The sequence below is a fragment of the Xenopus laevis genome, chromosome 4L (genome assembly GCF_017654675.1).
Source record: "Xenopus laevis strain J_2021 chromosome 4L, Xenopus_laevis_v10.1, whole genome shotgun sequence".
In the NCBI taxonomy this organism is placed as follows: Eukaryota; Metazoa; Chordata; class Amphibia; order Anura; family Pipidae; genus Xenopus; species Xenopus laevis.
This window is the reverse complement of record NC_054377.1, coordinates 136,423,492-136,443,374: the sequence shown is the minus strand read 5'-3', so window position 1 is coordinate 136,443,374 and position 19,883 is coordinate 136,423,492. Positions and strand designations below refer to the sequence as shown.

The 19,883-nt window shown below is 40.3% G+C and overlaps 1 protein-coding gene across 5 annotated transcripts in view; it reads left to right on the top strand.

The window, feature by feature from the left end:
- Positions 1 to 18,934, top strand: part of nckipsd.L (NCK interacting protein with SH3 domain L homeolog) — an 83,308-nt gene extending 64,374 nt beyond the window's left edge. For 3 of the 5 annotated variants that reach the window (XM_041589353.1, XM_041589355.1, XM_041589352.1), the window contains exons 9-13: positions 8,721 to 8,801; positions 11,214 to 11,342; positions 14,019 to 14,111; positions 16,091 to 16,263; positions 17,351 to 18,934. In XM_041589353.1, the coding sequence (XP_041445287.1) occupies positions 8,721 to 8,801; positions 11,214 to 11,342; positions 14,019 to 14,111; positions 16,091 to 16,263; positions 17,351 to 17,554 (680 nt within the window). In that variant the 3' untranslated portion in view covers positions 17,555 to 18,934. 5 annotated transcript variants of the gene reach the window in all.
- The last annotated feature ends 949 nt before the right edge of the window (positions 18,935 to 19,883 follow it).

The window sequence follows — 19,883 nt, the reverse complement described above, 5'->3', positions numbered from 1 at the left end:
ATTTGCCCGGGGGGGAGGTAGGCCAGGGGGAAGAAGGGATTTTAGTGCCAAAGGGGTTTACTTCTCCTTTAAGTTATGAGCAATGTTATATGCTGCTTAATTGCTAAACTCTACTGTTAGATCTTTGTTATACAAGTCTCTTAATCACTTGCTTTCACAGTACCACTCTGCGGATATTGACCATTTGACTCTCTAAAGCGCCGGATTTTAGCACCAGGGGTTGCATCTGCTGAACCTCATATTCTGCTCTCAGAGGTAGCTTTAGCAGCGTGCCAAATCTCTGTAAGAGAGGTTTAATGGGAAATGACAATGCAATAGCTTAAACATTTGTGACATATCAAGCTCCTTATTTCCTTGGCACATACCCAGGAACAATCAGAGGATAGAAAACTATCTAGATCAGACAGACCTAGGAGACTCTGCTGAATACATTTACCCTTTAGATAGAGAATTTACTATTCAGCCTTTATAACCGCTGGAAAAAATATAACTTGAAATAAAGACTGGGTAATGATTTCCAATTGGGGGGAAATAGACCTCATGTATAAATAAACTATAAATATATCCAAATAGGAGTAGTGATAATACGATCTGTCTTTTGCATTTATTGATGGGAAGAATAGGGGTCCTTATGGAAACAGTTCTCCATTCTATAGACAAATATATGTTTGAACGGAAGTTTTGAACGGAAGTTTTAAAACAGTAATTAAATTGACCCACCTAAGCTGGTTGTTCTGTGTGTGTTCTGTGTTTTCATCTAAAAGACATTGCTCTGTAAAGATACAAATATGTTGTTATTGCTACGTACTCATCTTTCTATTCAGGCCCTCTCCTATTCATAGTGCAAACTTTTATTCAAATCAGTGCATGGGTAATTTGGACCCTAGCAACCAGATTGATAAAAATCGCAAACTGGAAAGCTGCTGAACAAAAAGCTAAATAAATTAAAAACCATAAAAAATTAAAACCAATTACAAGTTGTCTCCGGATATCACTCTCTACATCATACTAAAAGTTAACTCAAAGGTGAACCACCCCTTTACGATAAAGCAGTAGGTAAAGAACAGTCTAAAATATGGATGGGCAAATTGTACTTTTTTTCATTTTTAGCCATTGAACAAAAGAATTTTAAATTTGTTGTAAGAACTCTGGCCCTTGTATGGGTACCTGTGGTCCCCCTGAATACTGTTAAATTACTTCCTAAAAATAGGAAATGGTCATTAGATTTACAAAGAACTTTAAAACCAGTGACAATTAATGCATGAATATTGGAACATCGGTTAGAATTACTTTCTCTTCCGTTGGGCATATGCTAGTCGCTATCCTAATTATTAACCATAGTCCATGGTTTGTGGAGCATTACAGTCATTGTCTGCAGTCATTGCGGTCAGTCTCTCCAGCGCCGGGAGGCTCAGCTGGGGAGAGCTGGGCTCAGTCCGGACTCCCAAGCGAAATCGCCCAGCTGGTTCTCTTCAGTGGGTTCTGGTTCTCTTCAATGGAACCCACTGACATCGCCTTCCTACTGCTGCTGGATGAAGGAGTTTGAAGAAGAGCTGTGAATATCCAGGGAGGAGAAATCGAGTGCTGCAGGATGTATGGTCGCCCTTTCGCCGTTTCTGAAGAGGACAGGAAGTGGAGTTTCTGTAAGTTATTTCTTAATAAAGGCTTTGCTATTTTAAATTTTAATTTGTTTTTTTTTTCGTTCTACTCTAACAAAATTTTTGATGTTACTGGTCCTTTAAGGTAATACGATTTACAGAAGGATCCGTTATCTAGAAAACCCCAGGTCCCGAGCATTCTGCTCCCATACCTGTATACAGTGTCTCCTGCAGATCACCATCCCTTGTCTGTTGGAAACAAGAAACATGCTGAGGAATTGCAGAGACTTCTTCACTTTCTTATCGCCTGTGCCTTCCATTGACTGGCTAATATTAAATGTTTTATTCCCTGAGCCGCTAAATATACAGGGCAGGGACACTTGTAGACAACAATCAAGGCTTTTAACTGTGCATCTTGCCCACTGCTGACAGATAGGAGGCTACAGTCTGAAATACACGGTATCATTTTCATACACAGAGCAGTTTAATTCAATCAGAGGCAACATCTGTCTACACATATCTCCATTCCACTTGGCTGGGCTTTAAAATGACTTCTATTTATTTGTTTTTTTTGTTTGTTTGTTTGTTTGTTTTAGCCATGTTGACTTTAGCTGGATACACAAAACATTTCATCAAGCGGGCTGGCAATTTAACACTAAGCAAGCCAGGTTATAAATGGAATCTGCTCAAAAGTGTTGATAAATACAAACTGGTGATGATTGTTTTATCACATATATATATATATATATATATATATATACACGCATCACATAAAGAGGTTAATGGCTGCCCTGCCAAATCTGCGGGCCTAGGCCTGTGTTTGTGTTTGGCTGCGGTTGTTTATAGTCAGTAATGTGATTATTCAGCTGTCAGACTGACCTGCCTACCTGTACCCAGCTTTAACCTGCTATAGACGAGTAATAGATTGCACTTAAAGGGGTAGTTCACCTTTGTTCGTATATTATAATTCTAAGTAGGGATGCATCGAATCCAAGTTTCGGTTCGGGATTTGGCCTTTTCAGCAGGATTTGGCCGATTCCTTCTGCCTGGCCAATCCGAATCCTAATGCAATGCAAATTGTTTCCCCTTCCCACCCCTAATTTGCATATGCAAATTCAGGCTCGGTATTCGGCCGAAGGATTCGGGGGTTAAGCCGAATCCATTTCTACTTTTTATTACTCATCTTCCTTTCCTATTCATATTCCAGACGCATATTCATATCAATGCATGGCTGCTAGGGTAATGTGGACCCTAGCAACCGGATTACTGAAATTGCAAATTAGAAAGCTGCTGAATAAAAAGCAAAATAACTCATAAACAAATAATAAAAAATGAAAACCAACTGCAAATTGTCTCAGAATATCATGCTCTACATCATACTAAAAGTTTATTTAAAGGTGAACAACCCCTTTGAAGAAAACACTATAGAGGTATTTTACGAACACAAATGCAGTTGCCCCCGCAACTTACCCTTCAGTGAGCTGCACTTTAAACCCCATTCTTTAAACGCATTAAAGGGGTGGTTTACCTTTGAGTTAACTGTTAGTATGTTATAGAATGGCCTATTTGTAAGCAACTTTTCAATAGGTCTTCAATTTTTATAATCATTTTTTAGTTATTTGCTGTCTGCTTTTTCTTTTCATCTTTCAAATGGGGATAGCTGACCCATCTAAAAAACAGTTACTCTATAAGGTTGCACATTTATTGTTATTACTACTTTTTAATCTCTTTTAATCATCTTTCTATTCAGGCCTCTCCTATTCATATTCCAGTCTCTTATTCATATCAGTTTATGGTTGCTAGGGTAATTTGGGCTCAAGCAACCATATTTCTATGATTACAAACTGAAGGGCTGCTGAATAAAAAGCAAAATAACTCATATATACATACATACATACATACATACATACATACATCAATTTTACATAATGGGTCATTTGGAAGGCTTTTTTCTTTCTTATGGACCTAAGACCCTCTAAGTTAATTAGATTCCTTCAGTTCCTAGTTTATTGAGCTTCTTTATTCTAATTTATTGAGCTACAATCTACATATTGCTGCCCAAATCACAATAAACCAGCTGCTGGTGAAATCACATACTTCCCAACTGTCCCGTTTTTTTTGCAGGACAGTCCCGATTGTAACAACTCGTCCCGCAGTCCCGGGTTCCTTACTGAAATGTCCAGAGTTTCTCTTTGATCTCCTGCACTAAACGGCCAGAAAAAGATACAAAGTTTCTGAAATGTAATTAAATAAGAGGCTTTTTGGCAGAGAGCCCAGAATACTCAGCAACTTGCACTTAGATACGTTTGTAACAATTTAAGATAAGCAATTGTAACTAAGATAAGCAGTTCTCTTGGGGAACTGTGACTTGCAGCTTAAAGGACAATTCTCCTTTATTAGCAAAACTTTAATAACCTGACCCTAAAACTAGGGATGCACCGAATCCAATATTTTGGATTCAGCCGAATCCTTCGCGAAGGATTCGGCCTAATACTGAACCGAATCTTAATTTGCTTATGCAAATTAGGGGTGGGAAGGGAAAAACATTTTTTACTTCCTTGTTTTGTGACAAAAAGTCATGTGATTTCCCTCTCCGCCCCTAATTTGTATATGCAAATTAGGGTTTGGATTCGGTCGGCCAGGCAGAAGGATTCGGCCGAATCCTGCTGAAAAAGGCCCAATCCTGGCCGAATCCTGGATTCGGTGCATCCCTACCTAAAACCCCCCAGAAATGTGTTCAAACTTTCCATATGTAAAATGGATGTGGTATTTAGGGGGTGTGGCCATAAAATGGGTGTGACAGATCATTTTGTCCCTCTTTCTATTTTCCAAATGTTGGGAGATATGGAATCAGGTCTTTTGATCAAGATGGATCTCCATTCCTAAGCACCAGGGTATGGTACATTTAAACATACAGCGCCCTGGTTTTTGAGACATAGATGCAACCACATTGCAGCTGCTGTATACAGCCGTATTTGAATGCATTTCTCTCTTCCTAATAGCATGTGATCGCATTTATGCTGCATGACTTCATTAGCAATCAAACATCTGTTATTCTGCCAGTGGCAAAACAGAATAAAAGTAATTTCTCCTTGAATGTGAGAGTATCTAAGTGCTGTAAGTGGACAATGCAGTCTGACTCCAGGAGACCCTTCCCATTTAGTTCATTTTATGTCGGGGCTTTGTCATTTTTCAATACACACCATAGTCTAGCTTGTAGTATTTATTGTTCAATAAGTGAATGTAACCTCATTTCAAAAGGCCGTGAGTCAAACATTGATGCAGGGAAATGAAAGGCTCAGTGTGCGCTTACACCAGTATCGCATGGCCCGTGAGGTGGGGAGCAACATCATTTCATGCAGAACAATGTGTTAATCATGGCAAGACTAGGAACAGCGTGTGCCCTGCAGTTCTCACCTGCACATGATTCATAGTAATTCACACAAAAAGAAATGTAAATGTATAAATCAATAAAAAAGCTAATGAACTGTCAGCTCTGGAGTTTGAAACCTTTCTTAGAAACAAAACATTGAACTGATTTATTTGCTTTGTTGGCAAATTGCTAATAATGAATTGTTTTGTTTAGGCCAAATGTTATTCTCTGTGTTTGGTTCACATACTCATAGAGAGGCTGGCTATATTGGGGAGCCAGTCTGAGGAACCGTGCTCTCCCCCTGTGCCAGTCTCTCGGAATGTCATACCAGCTAATCAAATTACTTCAGCACAATTACTGATCATTACTAATGCATCAATGCAGGGCTAGCATTATTCTTCACGTTCATATAATAATGAATGAGTCGGCACATTTTTCTGTTGAAAATGTGTTACCTCTAATTTTCTGGCCCTTGCCATAGGGCTAATGTCCTCTAGCAGGATTCCACTGTCTGCCCTATTTTTACTGCAATACCCTTTCCCTTTGTTTATTTTTTATCATTTACTCTCTATTGATCCTTGATAAAGGCCCCAATGCGGGCCGCAACGTTGGATGCACGGTGATAAATAAAAGCACGATTATTTATTTGAACTGGAGTGCTGGTCCATCCTTCGATCATTATACAATACGTTTTTGACCAAGCACCCGTGAAAGCATAAGTGGTTGGAGTGCAGGTACCCTTGGACATATTATATATATATATATATATATATATATATATATATCTATATATCTATATATATCTATATATATATATATATATATATATATATATATATATATATCTCTAATCTATATCTAATCTATATCTATAGATATTTATACACACACACACACACACACACACACGTCCCACACACACACACACACACGTCCATAAATATTTGGACAGATAACTTTTTTTTCTAATTTTGGTTCTGTACATTACCACAATGAATTTTCAATGAAATAACTCAGATGCAGTTGAACTGCAGACTTTCAGCTTTAATTCAGTGGGTTGAACAAAAAGTTTGCATAAAAATGTGAGGAACTGAAGCCTTTTTTTAAAACAATCACTTCATTTCAGGGGCTCAAAAGTAATTGCACAAATAAATAAAACTGAAAATAAACTGTTCATTTCTAATATTTGGTTGAAAACCCTTTGCTGGCAACGTCAACCTGAAATCTTGAACTCATGGACATCACCAGATTCTGGGTTTCCTCCTTTTTAATGCTCTGCCAGGTCTTTACTGCAGCGGTGGTTCACTTGTTTGTTGTGAAGGGGTTTTTCTGCACCATGGAAATGATTCTGGGATCAACCACCACTGTTGTCTTCTGTGGACGTCCAGGTCTTGACTCAACATCTGCGTCTCCTTGCTTTTTGTCTTTCACTGTGCAGGTCAGGGACCTCTTTCCTACTGTTTCTCCTCTGGCACATGCTTCATGGATCCTTGCTCTGCTTGGGCCAATTTTTCATGACTTCATTGTCCCTTCTGGCTCATCATTCTTGCATTCTTGCATTCTTGCCCCTTGTATATAGAGCTTGATCATTACTCCTTCCTGCCTTGCTTGTAGACCACCCTCAGACTATTTTTTTTGCTCCCCTCTGGCTCACCCATTGTGGGTCCTTGCACCCTTCAAGCTCACAGACTTACAATGCAAGCATTTCTTCATAAAAAGACCAGCACTCTGTGTAATTCATGCACATATTTTTTGGAATTACTTATTAATCCAATTGAGAATAAGTGAGTGCTGCTCTTATACGTTGCTTTATTTTGCATTATTACCATACTACAGACTGCTGGAGTGCTGCCACCAGCACCTTTTTTTTTTTATATGTAAAGTATATAATTTGATAATGCATTGCATTGTATCCCAGCACATTGAATTCTGTTAGAACGCCAATCATCTAACTCAAGGACTCTTGTGCTTACATCCATCTCACAATAAGTAACATTCTCAATTACATTTACCTCCAATCCCAGAACTCCTTCAAATGTATTTACTCTTAATCTCCTTTTGCCCCTTCAAGTTCAATTTATTTTCAGCTTTAAACAAATAAATAGCCTTATTGTTGGATCAAATCCTCCAAAGAATGTGGGTCCTTTGGAATAAAATGACCTTGAAGCTCAGAAAATGTAAGCTTTTTGGGGGACTTGGGGCTGATTGCTGCTCCATTGTCTACTATAATCCTTTTTTTTACGCTTGGTAAAACAGTCGGTGCCCTTCTTCAGTAGGGGAATATAAAATCTTCCATTTGGACTCCCTGGGATCTGTGTCAACTACTTAATGTTGCCAAAGCCAACTGGTTAAACGTTTTAAGGTCTTTGAAGTATGAAAAACCATAGGGACCGATTGTCACGCAAGTTGCCAACACATTACCATTCTATCCTTTAAAATGAAAAACTGACATAAACAGAATGCATGGAAGTAACTAACAGCAGCACAGACTTAACTGTATGATATTTTGTCTCTATCGAAGTGTGAACATCTAAACGCTAATTCCCAACTTTAATTCCCTAAATGCCAAGCTACTAAAATGAGTGATTTCTTGCCAAGTTTGTTTACAAGATCCAGTTTTCTACCTGAATGCTTTTTTGTGGTTTATCTAGAAGACCAACAGATAGACCCTAGTCACTCTACAGCTTATAAATATTTAATATGACATTCCTAGATATTTCATTCCATGTTCCTCTCGTATAACAAGCACTGGACTTATCCAATAAAGAGCTGATCCTGGTGTGGGAGCTACCGTATATATGTAAATGAAGCCCCACATTTTTTGGGTATTGTCTCCAGCACCTCGGCATCCCTATTTGCACTAGAATGACTTATATCTGTTTCCAGTTATGAGCAGGATAGTATGAATTCATTTTCAAACTAAGAATCTACAGTAAATGAGTTGGTAACTGCCAAACTGTACAAGTACAAGTCTCTATAATATGTCATGTTAATATGACAAACCTGTCTTTTGGCCTCACTGATTTATCAAAGTGGACAGACACTGCCCCTGCTGTCACTGATGTATGTGCATATAAATAGATGCTCTGGACTCAATAACAGGCTCTGAGTATATTATACATTGAAAATGTATTCGGAATAACTAAAAGCAGTAAACAAATCAGATTTTGTAAGATAAATGTATGATTTTTTTTCCCCCTATTAGTGAATATTTATTTTGTACTCTTCTAAGAATTCCACTAGACAAATACAAGAGTCCTCTGCACTCAAGCTATTATCAATATATTTAGGACATTGAGCCATTTTGTGCCTTAAGCTACTAAAAACAAAACAGGGATTGTTTGTCCATATATTTAAGCTGGCCAACTACATCAGTCATCCCTGGTATGGCCAGTGCTACACTCAACTTTCCTTTGATTCATAAAGAATTCTATTGCTTCATTATACATTTTACACAGCGACGAAGTTTGACCCGCAAATTACTTGCTGCTTAAAACTCCGCAACTTGGTTGCCTATAGCTGGAAAGGCTGGGAGCTACATAATAGAGCCACTGCTCCTGTATAAATTATTACAAACAAGGGTGGTGTGGTGAGCATAACTTTCCCTTGGTTGTTTTATTTCTCAGCTCAGCTCAGTTTTGAAGAATAAACAGTGATAGAAAGGGGAATTAGGGGACTACACTTTATTTTACATGCATGCATGTTTGTTGTCTCATTAAATCTGACGTGATGAACTGGTTGTGTTTTAGAACATCAGAAGTTGTGTTACTCTGCCCTGGTTCTAGCAATGATCTTCTCCATGGGGGAGCCTCTTCCATATCACCATTATGGTAAGTCTTTCCTTGATTCTCTGTGCAAGAATGATATTAAATAGGTGTGATGAATGTTTCATTGTGCTCCGGCAAAGTGTTTTAGAGAATAAATGTGTCCATACACAGGGAGATCCCTCCGATATGCCCACATTGAAGTGGGCGATATCGGGCTGATACGATCGTGGGCCCTAGGGCCTAACGATTGGATCAGAATGGAGGCCAAACAGGCGGTCAGGGTTTTTTACCCTGCCCAATCGGCATCTGGCCGACTTTTTAGCCAGATATTGATCGTGAAAGCCCGTCGGAGGGCTCTACACGGGCAGATAAGCTGCCAACTTGGTCTGTCGGCAGCTTTTATCAGCCCATGTATGGGTGCCTTAAGGGTGAAGAAACACAGAGCTACTAGTCGCAGCTACTTGTCACAGCTGCAAAATAAACAATAGTGATAATTGACTTTCTAAGACACTACGTGTGTTTTAGCAGAGGCAATTCTCAGGATTGTCTATGGCAGGATATTTTTTGGCATTTTATAGTAGCTGCTACTAGTAGCTCTGTGTTTCTTCACCCTAAGGGCAGAGGCACATGCTCAGATTCGGGGAGATTTAGTCGCCCGGCAATAAATTGCCTCTTCTTGGGGGCGACTAGTCTCCCGAACTGCCGTCTGCCGGCTAGAATCTAAATTGCCGGCGGGGTGGCACTCGGAGCACTTCGCTTTCCAAAGTCGCCAGAAGTTTCCTCGTGAGGCAACTTCGGGAAAACAAAGTCCACCGATTGCCATCCCACCGGCAATTCACATTCTACCCATCGGGAGGCAGTTCGGGGAGATTAGTCAACCCGAAGAAGAGGAGATTTGTCGCTGGGCGACTAATCTCCCTTAATCTGAGCGCGTGTCTGTGCCCTAATGGTGACAGGCTATGTATAGACCCAAGGAATCTGGAGAGGCAACTTTGGTGTATCACCCTGTTCTGTATGTAATGGAAGGTGAAAACAGGTAACACCAATGGTTATAGAGCATTGCCTATATGCACACATCTTTTAGAAAACAACTACCTGTCGTTGTCATGTTGTCCATCAGTCTATTTACAGATATACAGTGTGTAGAGGCAGAGAGCTTCCTGTAAGAGCTTTGATCTCTCGGCTATGAATTCAGAAGTATTTTTTACCAGCTCATATATCAAATAAACACTAAGATTAAACTTTATACTATACACATATAACGTATAGTGATCTTAAATAGGTTCCCTCTTTCTCTAAAACAGACAAGAAGTTTTTCCCAAAATTCTGCAGTCACAAAGAGGCAATGGTCTTGACACAGTGTTGCTGTGCTTATTGCAGTTTCAGATTCTGCAAAATGAATGCAAATCAGGCTCAGAAATGTGTCTAGCATCATTTCCATTGTATGCAACTGACATGTGCACCCTATTCTTTCAGCACTTCTCCTAATCAGTTCCTAATTAAAGGGGTTGTTCACCTTTTAAATTTAGTGTAATATAGAGAGTGATATCATGAGACAATTTAATATTGGTTTTGATTTTTTGATTATTTGGGGTTTTTGCATATTTTAGCTTTTTATTCAGCAGCTCTCCAGTTTTCCATTTCAGCAATCTGGTTGCTAGGGTCCAATTTACCCTAGCAACAATGCATTGATATAAATAAGAGACGTGAATGTAAACAGGAGAGGCCTGAACAGAAAGATTAGCAATAAAAAGCAGCAATAACAATACATTTGCAGCCTTACAGAGCATTTGTTTTTAGATGGGGTCAGTGACCCCTATTTGAAAGCTGAGTCAAAAGAAGTAATTCAAAAACGATAAAATAATGTCAAATTGAAACGTTGCTTAGAATTGGCAATTCTGTAACATACTAAAAGTTAACTTAAAGGTGAACCACCCCTTTAAAAACAATTGGTTTTCATTTTTTATTATTTGTGGCTTTTGAGAGATCTTAGTCTTTATTCAGCAGCTCTCCATTTGGCAATTTCAGCCTCTGGTTGCTAGGGACCAAGTTATCCTAGCAACCATGCACAATGATTTAAATGAAAGACTGGAATATGAATAGGAGAGGCCTGAGTTGAAAGATGAGTAATAAAAAGTAGCAATAACAATACATTTGTACCATTACAGAGAATATGTCTTTTAGATGGGGTCAGTGACCTCCATTTGAAAGCTGGAGATAATCAGAAGAAGAAGGCAATTCATTCAAAAACGATAAAAAAAAAAATAATAATAATGAAGACCAATTGAAAAGCTGCACATTAAAAGTTAACTTGAAGGTGAACCACCCCTGGATTTAGTTATCTGTTTTTCTCTCTAAGCAAATTCTGACATATGTTCATCCTAGTGCTACTCACAAGCAATGAACCAAGACATGACTCGTCCCATATCATATAGACCAGCTGTGAATACAATTCTATTCCTATTCCACCAACAGAGCATCTGAATTCCCAGTTTGTCCAGTTCCTGCTGGAAGTGATCGAAGACGGCCTGCCTTCCGACATTACCGAGCAGTTACCTGACCTGTTTATCAATGTGCTTTTGGCTTTTAACTTGCACATACCAGGTGGGACATAAGGAAACAATTAATAGTCATTCTGTCATCCCCTCCCAGCTCCACGTTGAGACAAATGAGCTTGCAGCCGCCAATATACTATCGGTAGCAGGAGAAGCGAGAGTCATTTGTACTCATTCTGAGCAGAGGAGGGAGAGCACTCAAATTCTTTCTTTCATATGCAAAATTGTATTCAGCTTCCATCACATGCCAGACGTAATTTAAAGTTAAACGCTCACAAAGCAGGGGAAAAAAATTATTGTGGTTTTCTTTTCTTACCAATTCACTTTGGAATCCCACGATACCATTTGCTAGTGAATGGGTTTAGTGGGTGAGAAAACACACTGGAATGGAAATACCCTCTGTCTTATTTTTGCGGAGTGGAGAGAAATTCCATTTACAGTTAAAGGGGAAGTAAAGTCTAAAAGAGAATAAGGCTAGAAATGCTGTATTTTGTATACTAAACATGAACTTACTGCACCACAAGCCTAATCAAACAAATGATTTATGCTTTTAAAGTTGGTCACCATCTTGTAAATTTGTTAAACATCTTTGCAAGACCAAGACTGTGCACATGCTCAGTGTGGTCTGGGCTGCTTAGGATCGTCATAAATTATTAAAACAGCACAAGTCAAATAATATCTGCCAGAAGCCGATACAGCAAGACTGATTAATAATCAGAATATACAGACTACACTGGCTCCTGTGTTATCATGTAATCTAATGTGTATTTTATAGTTTTTGTATTGTTTAATACAAACTTTCTCCAACTCTACAGAACAGTGGCTGCAGCAAAATAATCCTCCAAATAGAATCACAGTTTATCTGGCTCCATGATCTTTGTCCCTGCATCTGGAGTTGGAAACAGTAAAGGAGATGTAAAGACAAAAATAAAATCCAATACAAATCTCTACACAGTCACCGACTGCTCTACAGGGAAACAAACAAAGCTGCTTGAGTTCTGCATGGCTGGGAATTAAGGTGGGGGCCCCCCCCTGCTGTTCATAAGTATGATTGTTTCCCTGCAGAGCAGTTAGGGACCGTCTGACAATTCCTATCCACAGCAGTGAATGAAGGGAGAATTTCACTGCATACAGTCAGGTTTCTTATAAAAAGTATATTAGAGATATGTTTCTTTTTCATTAAAGAAAGTAAAAATGGGATTTTATTTTTTTGCCTTTACATGCCCTTTAAAAATAAGAAGACATTTGGCGGAGGCTGTATTTTTTTTTAATAATTATTCTTATAGGGACATAACGGAATTCCCAGTGGCTGCCATAGGAAGCAGCTATTCGCATGGAAAGGTGTTGTAATTGCTCAAGTTCTGCCTGGGAGGGCCATAACCCGTGTGCCTGTGCCATAACCCAAATTATAAAGTCCTGCAGTTTATTATAGTTCCATCCCAAAATGCCACAAAGTATAACTGAGGGAGCAGTGGGCACAGATGGAATGAAGTGACCATAGCTGCAGCATTCACTTCCCACCGCATCTTCTGCCAATATGTTCCTCTCAATATAAGCAGTGCTTATGAACTACAAGGAAAACCTGCATTTTACCTCTGTCAAAATATGAACCTAATAGGTACATCTAGAGTGGGTCCAATGTAGCTGCAGCTTAGCAATGGGGACTTGCGTTGATTCGGGAGACCGTCTTGGTGATGCCTTCCATTCGCTGACTTAAAGGGGGATTTCACCTTTGCATGAACTTTTAGTATGACGTAGAGAGTGATAATCTGAGAAAATTTGCAATTGATTTTTTATTATTAGTGGTTTTTGAGTTATTTAGCTTTTCATTCAGGAGCTCTCCAGTTTGCAGTTTCAGAAATCTGGTTGCTAGGGTCCAAATTACCCTAGCAACCATGCACTGATTTTTATAAGGGACTGAAATATGAATAGGAGAGGGCCTGAATTTACAGACAGTTACAATAACTTATAGTCTTACAGGGCATTTGTTTTTTGATGGGGTCACTGACTCCCATTTGAAGCTGGAAAGAGTCAGAAGCCAGATTTAAACTACTATTTTGGATTCGGCCGAACCCCCGAATCCTTTGCGAAAGATTCGGGCGAATACCAAACCAAATCCTAATTTGCATATGCAAATTAGGGGGGAGAAGGAAAAAACATTTTTACTGCCTTACTATTTCCCTCGGTTTCCTTTGGTTCGGCGAATCCAAATCCTGCTGAAAAAGGCGATTCCTGGATTCGGTGTATCCTTATTTAAAACCTATAAAAAATAATGAAGACCAATTGAAAAGCTGCCTAGAATTGGACTAGTGATCTGCAGGTTCCCTCGACCTGAACCAAACCCGCCCCTCCGAACCCGGCCTGCTCCATCCCTTCTATTTACAGACCTGCACCCACCCGCAGTGACATCACAAAAGGGACGAGCAGACTTTAGCCTATAAATTCAGGGAAAGGAAGCCGGCAGTTTTTTGCAGTAGCCAGCCCGAACCCAACCCCGACCCGTGGGTTTCGGCCAGCCCACACATCACTACATTGGCCATTCTATAACATACTAAAAGTTAGGTCAACCACCGCTTTAACCATTGTAAAAGAGATATTTGGACAGTGATTGATGTTGTGTTGTCCCAGTCTGAGCCCATTCTCAAGCTCCTTTACCTGCATTAGAACATACAGTAGTTGCATTGGATTAATGCTGACCATAACAATTGCACTTTCACTCCGATAGTTCCGGCAAACAACGTGATCATGAAAACCTTGGTCAAGCAATCCAACGTGAAGGTGTTTACAGAAAAGTTGCTGCTACTTTTTAACAGAGGGGGTAAGTGTACAGTAATCGTTAATTTTAATATGCACATGTGCTTTAGGGCCGGCAACTCCTTAGGGACCATTACAATGACAATTCATAGCATTCTCCAGCAAGGAGTAATTGCCTAAGATGCACAAGATAGTTGACATTAAATAGGAAGGAGGGAGCCGGATCACTTTCAAAGAGCTCTGGGATTTTCACTGAATTGTCTCTGCCGAACGTCGGCAATAAAATTACTTTGTGCGCTATTATCCTTATTATACTGCACCTCTCCTGTAAATGTACCGTTGGTAGCGGAATCGGCATATTTTATAATAATATAAATCTAAATCTGGAGAATTAGCGGCTTCTGAAATACAGCGCTTGGAAAATAACAGGAGCATATGGAACCTAATTAAACGCTGCCGAAATGCACAGAATTTAGCTGGCTGCTGGAGCATGCAGGAAGGTCACATACATTTGATTTTGCTTTTTGATTAATTGAATCAGAGGTCTGGAAAACAATTTAATTAAAAGGCTTGCATTTACACTACTTCACAGGAAGGTTTGCTAGTTAACTAACCCGAGACAATATGTTACTTTGGCAACACGTTAATCTTTCTTTTTTTTTATTATTAGAGTTTGCATCCTAATTCCAGAATTCCCCTGACAGCCAAAGGCCAAGCGTTGTAGCCACAGAGCATCTGTAGGGCCACAGGTTGTCTGTCCCTCTGTAATTAAATGTATATCTACGGGCCAACTAGACACTTTTCTATTGATTTGTGCTTCTTGCTGGGGAATTCATAGGCTTTGAGCGATTCTTTGCATTTCCTGGGATCCAAAAATGGTTCTCCATGCTGTTTAGGGTGAGTGGGTCTTTAAAGCAGAAGGAAAGCTTAGTTTCTGGGGGGGTACCAATTTGTTAGCATTTCTTGCTCCTTACCCCAGTTCAGCATTCCAGTTCAACTTCTCTCCCATTTCTTTATGGCCTTCCTGCACCTTGTCAGACTTGGTATGTGCACAGTATATGACAAGAAACATCTGTACTGGAGGGGATCCTGGGTGGCTGCACAAGATGGAAGTTGCTCTGCAGTAAACCACCCCTGTGCACTTTTTAGTAGATGAGTAGAGGTAGAGGAGTCCCAGTGAGTCACTAGAGAGTGTAGTTGGCACCACTCAGTTACTGAGGCTTTGCTTGTCCTTTAATCAGTTCAAATTTAAATTCCAATTAGATATTGGTTCTTATAGAATATTTAGGTGGGAAGGTGAATTCTGCCACTTAATATTGGTCCCCTGAGAAGAAGTCAAAGGAACAGAAACACCAAAAAAATGAATGAATGACCATATAATATAGTGTTGCCTTGCATTGGTACAACTGGTGTGTTTGCTTCAGAAACTCTACAATAGTTTATATAAACAAGCTTCTATGTAGCCATGGGGCAGCCATTTAAAGCTGAAAAAGGGAGAAAAGGCACAGGATACACAGCAGATAACCGGTAAGGTCGGAAGAATCCCATTGTATACTACAGAGTTTCTGTTATCTACTGTGTATCCTGTGCTTGAATAGCTGCCCCCATTGCAGCTTGTTTATATAAACTATAGTAGAGTTTTCTGAAGCAAATACATCAGTTTTACTAATAAAGGCAACCATACTTTATATTATCATTCATTTAAAACACTTTCATTTTTTGGTGTTACCATACTTTATATTATCATTTATTTAAAACACTTTAATTTTTTGGTGTTACTGTTCCTTTGAGCAACCTTGACCTAGAGCGTTGTTCTTGCTGGTGCTGTGCCTGTATAATTCCATTATCAGCTGCTTTGCACTAGCCGTGTGCCATTGATCTCATTCCACTGCTCCCCTGACTCCTCATAATGGCATTATAGCACCAGAAGGAGTAAGAGAAAATTAGGCAAGAGAAAAAAGGTCTTCATGCATGACTATAGTGTGGCCTGAGGATAATACAGCAATTTTTGGCTTCCGCTAACTTCTACTACTCTTTTACTAGACGACCCAGTTTCTATCTTCAAACATCAGCCTCAGCCCCCACATTCAGTTCTGAAGATCCTCCAAGACGTTTTTGGCAGCAAGGACTCCGCTCATCTCTTCTACCACACAGACATGATGGTCATGATCGATATAATAGTACGTCAGATTGCCGACCTGTCGCCGGGGGACAAGGTAAGGCTCAGGGAGGGATAAGAACTGTGCAAATCTTATTACAGACCACACTTAAGCCGGCCATAGATGTTGAGATTTTTAAAAGATCCGATCGTCATGGTGAGACCACGATTATCTCGGAACGATCATACGAATTGTCCATCAACTAAAAAGACCAATTTGCCAGGAAAACAAAGGGGAGCTGCCTGCTTCGCCCTGCAAACATAGATAGATTGCACTGGGACCGACAAAGATTTTTTAACCTGACAGATGTGGGGCGAAAAATAGTAAGATGTTCGATCGTTCGAATCCCACTAACCGCACGATAATTTCGAAGGATTGGTCGGACTTCGCTAAAATTGGTCGTTCAGCAAGAGAAATCTTTGCGTCTATGGGGACCATTAGGCTAGTTGCAGACGGGGAGATTAGTCGCCCAGCGACAAATCTCATCTTCTACGGGCAACTAATCTCCATGTACTGCCTTCCTACTGGCTAAAATATGAATCGCCAGCAGGATCGCTTCGGATTTCCAAAGTTGCCTCGGCTGGGCGACTAAACTCCCCGTCTGCCACTAGCCTTAAGATGGCCATACAGGGTCCAATAAAAGCTGCCAGCAGCTTATTGACCAGTGTATGGGGCCGTCCAGCGAGTTTTCCCAACTGTCATCTGGCTAAAAATTGTTTAAAAATCCAGTTGGATTGAAAGCCACATTGGTTCGTTGATGCGGTTTTCACTCCAACCGCCTGCATTCCCAGCATTGTGATCCAATCCAATCGTTGGGCCCTAGGGGGCCCACAATCGAATCAGCCCGATATCCTTCAAGGTGACCATATCGGGGCAAGATCCACTTGTTGGGCGACCTCTCCAAACAAGCAGATCTGCTCATGTATGTCCACCTTTACCCACCCATACTTGTTATTGGATGTCTCTTGGATAGTATAACTGAATACTGAGACTGCAAAACATTCGTAATTATGGAGACACCCCATATAATCACTTTTGTACCTTTCAAGTGTACCTTGCTTTAGCTTCCATGCAGGGAATTACGAATAGGAAGACCAAGTCTTTATTTCCATAGAGGTTCACATTGAATTTCTTTATGTTGCAGCTACGGATGGAGTACCTGTCACTTATGCACGCCATCGTTCGCTCCACTGATTACCTTCAGCACGCGCACCGCCAGACCGACCTTCACGGAATTCTGCAGCGTATCCTATCTGAAGAAGAGGCGGAGCCTCACTGCCAGATGGACAAAATCATTATCAGGGAAATATACAAGGAGTTCCCTCAGATGGCTTCTCAGGCTAGCTAAATAATCACTAACTGGATTCAATTAGAAAATAGACATCTCTGTACTAACCTCATTAATTCTCTTCTCCATACAGCTCTTCGACTAGTGCTGAACTGCAGCTCCTGAAAAGGGCCAACACAGAATGCTGGCAGTTGCATCTCTGCTTCAACCAGAGACAGGCAGGTTAGGAGTCTCTTGCAGAGAGTGTTTACATCTCAATTCCTGTGACTGCTCCTCTAAAAAAAAAAAAAAAAAAAACCGACAGACCGTTAGTGCTGCTATGTCAGGTTAGAGAATCCTCTTCAAACACGGATATCAATTTCTTTAAAAGGGATCAGCAACGTATGGCCCTCCTGGTTTTTCCACCACTCCCATCAGATTGCCTGTCTCTGCTCTAAACTGCAGTCAATGCATACTAGATGTTAAATGAGAGTAAAAGGGAACCCAGACTAGTGAATGTTTTTTTTTTTTTTAACCAAAAACATGCTTTATTCCTTTCTGTTGCAAACAACCAGTATTCTGGTTGTTGAGCCTTCCAGATCATTCAAATCAGTTTGTAAATTGAAAAGCATAACTTCAGGGGTCCAGCCCCCTACTGTACATCAAAATCACAGGGGGGTGTCGCCTGCAGGACACCCCCTCCCTTCCTGTAACACCTGGCCCTACCCCCCGACTATGGGGTGTGGGTGAAGTTATGAAACATCTCAAATTCTATAAGGAAAAATACTATATATTTTTGGGATGGGGGTATGAAAAATCTCAAATTCTATAAGGAAAAATACAAAATACTATATATTTTTTTAAATCCACTAGAGTTTTTGGGGATTTGTTCTTACAATGACAGCTCCTCTTGGGAAACCGTATTCGAGAATAGTTTGATTTGAGCACTTGCAATTAGGGATATTATTTCCCCTTATATTTATGGTGATGCTAATGGTTTCCCATTTAGGAAATAAGTCACAGTCCCATTATGTATTGGAGAGTTAGAGAAACTGACAGAGGGGGTCCTTTTAATCATCCTCAAATGATATTGGGCTCACCGTTTGCTTCTGTCTCATAATCAGATCTCATGGCTGCAGAGGCAAAATAATTTGGCCGACACTGACAACACTGTGAATGGGGAACTGATCACAGAATTTGGCTCTTCCTAAAGTATTATGCACGGGTTTATTTTTCTAGTGGCGCAGAATGCGCATGCAGAGCTTCATGACGAAACCATGGCTCAAGAGCACGGAATTTACAGCATCGCTCCCTGGGCAGACTCTTCCTTCCCATCCCCAAGTAAACTATTTATTTTGATAACATAGATATCTGTGTAATGTCTTATAGTATTTTCAATGGAGATCTGACTTTATTAATAAAGATTCAGCTATAATAAAAGAAAAAACTTTTACTGAATAATAAATGTCATCAGGTTTTGTATTTTTTTTCAAAAAGGTGACCTACTCATTCCAAATGTCTGTCTATAGTCCAACATTTGAGTGGTTGCTATGGGATACTGGACTGGTAGTACTGTCTAATGTTAGTACACATCTAATATCCTGCTCTTTTCAATTAGTCTTCATTTATATAGTACTGAATCATCGGCCTACCTCTTCTGCCTATTTGCCGCTTTCAAACTAGGGTCGCTGACCCCGTCAGCCAAAAACGAGTGCTCTGTGATAGTCCTGCAGCGGGTCGGGTACCCGCGGGTTACCCGCAAAAACCTGCGGTACCCTGCGGGTACAGACAGGGGTCGGCGGTTTTGCAGTTTGGGCCGCGGGTCTTCTCAATTTCGATTTTTTTTTTTTTTCTGATCACGTCTACTTCAGATGATGTCACTTCCGATTTACAATGACAGCACTTCCTGTTTTACCTTATTTTCTAATGATGTCACTTCCCATTTACAATGACAGCACTTCCTGATTATTGATGGTAGGCGGGTCCAGGTTGCGGATAACGTACGCAGGTAGCGGGGCCAAGCGGTTAAGAAAGTGGGCTGCAGATTGCGGCTACGGGTTCCAAAAAATTGACCCGTGCAGGACTCTACTCTGTGACGCTACAATTTATTTGACTTTTCCAAAAACTTTGAATATGTTAAAGGGGTGGTTCACCTTTATGCTAATTTTAATATGTTCTAGAATATCCCATTCCTAGCAACTTTTCAGTTTTTTTGACCTCGTTAACCCATTGGCAGGTCTGTGACCAATTTGACTGCACAGCTGGTGAGCCACACTTGTCATGACTAAAGGCTCCCATACACGGGCCGATAAAAGCTGCTGACAGACCGAGTCGGCTGCTTATTGCCCGTGTGTGGGGCCATCTGACGGGCTTTTCCGATCAATATCTGGCCAAAAGTCAGCCAGATGTC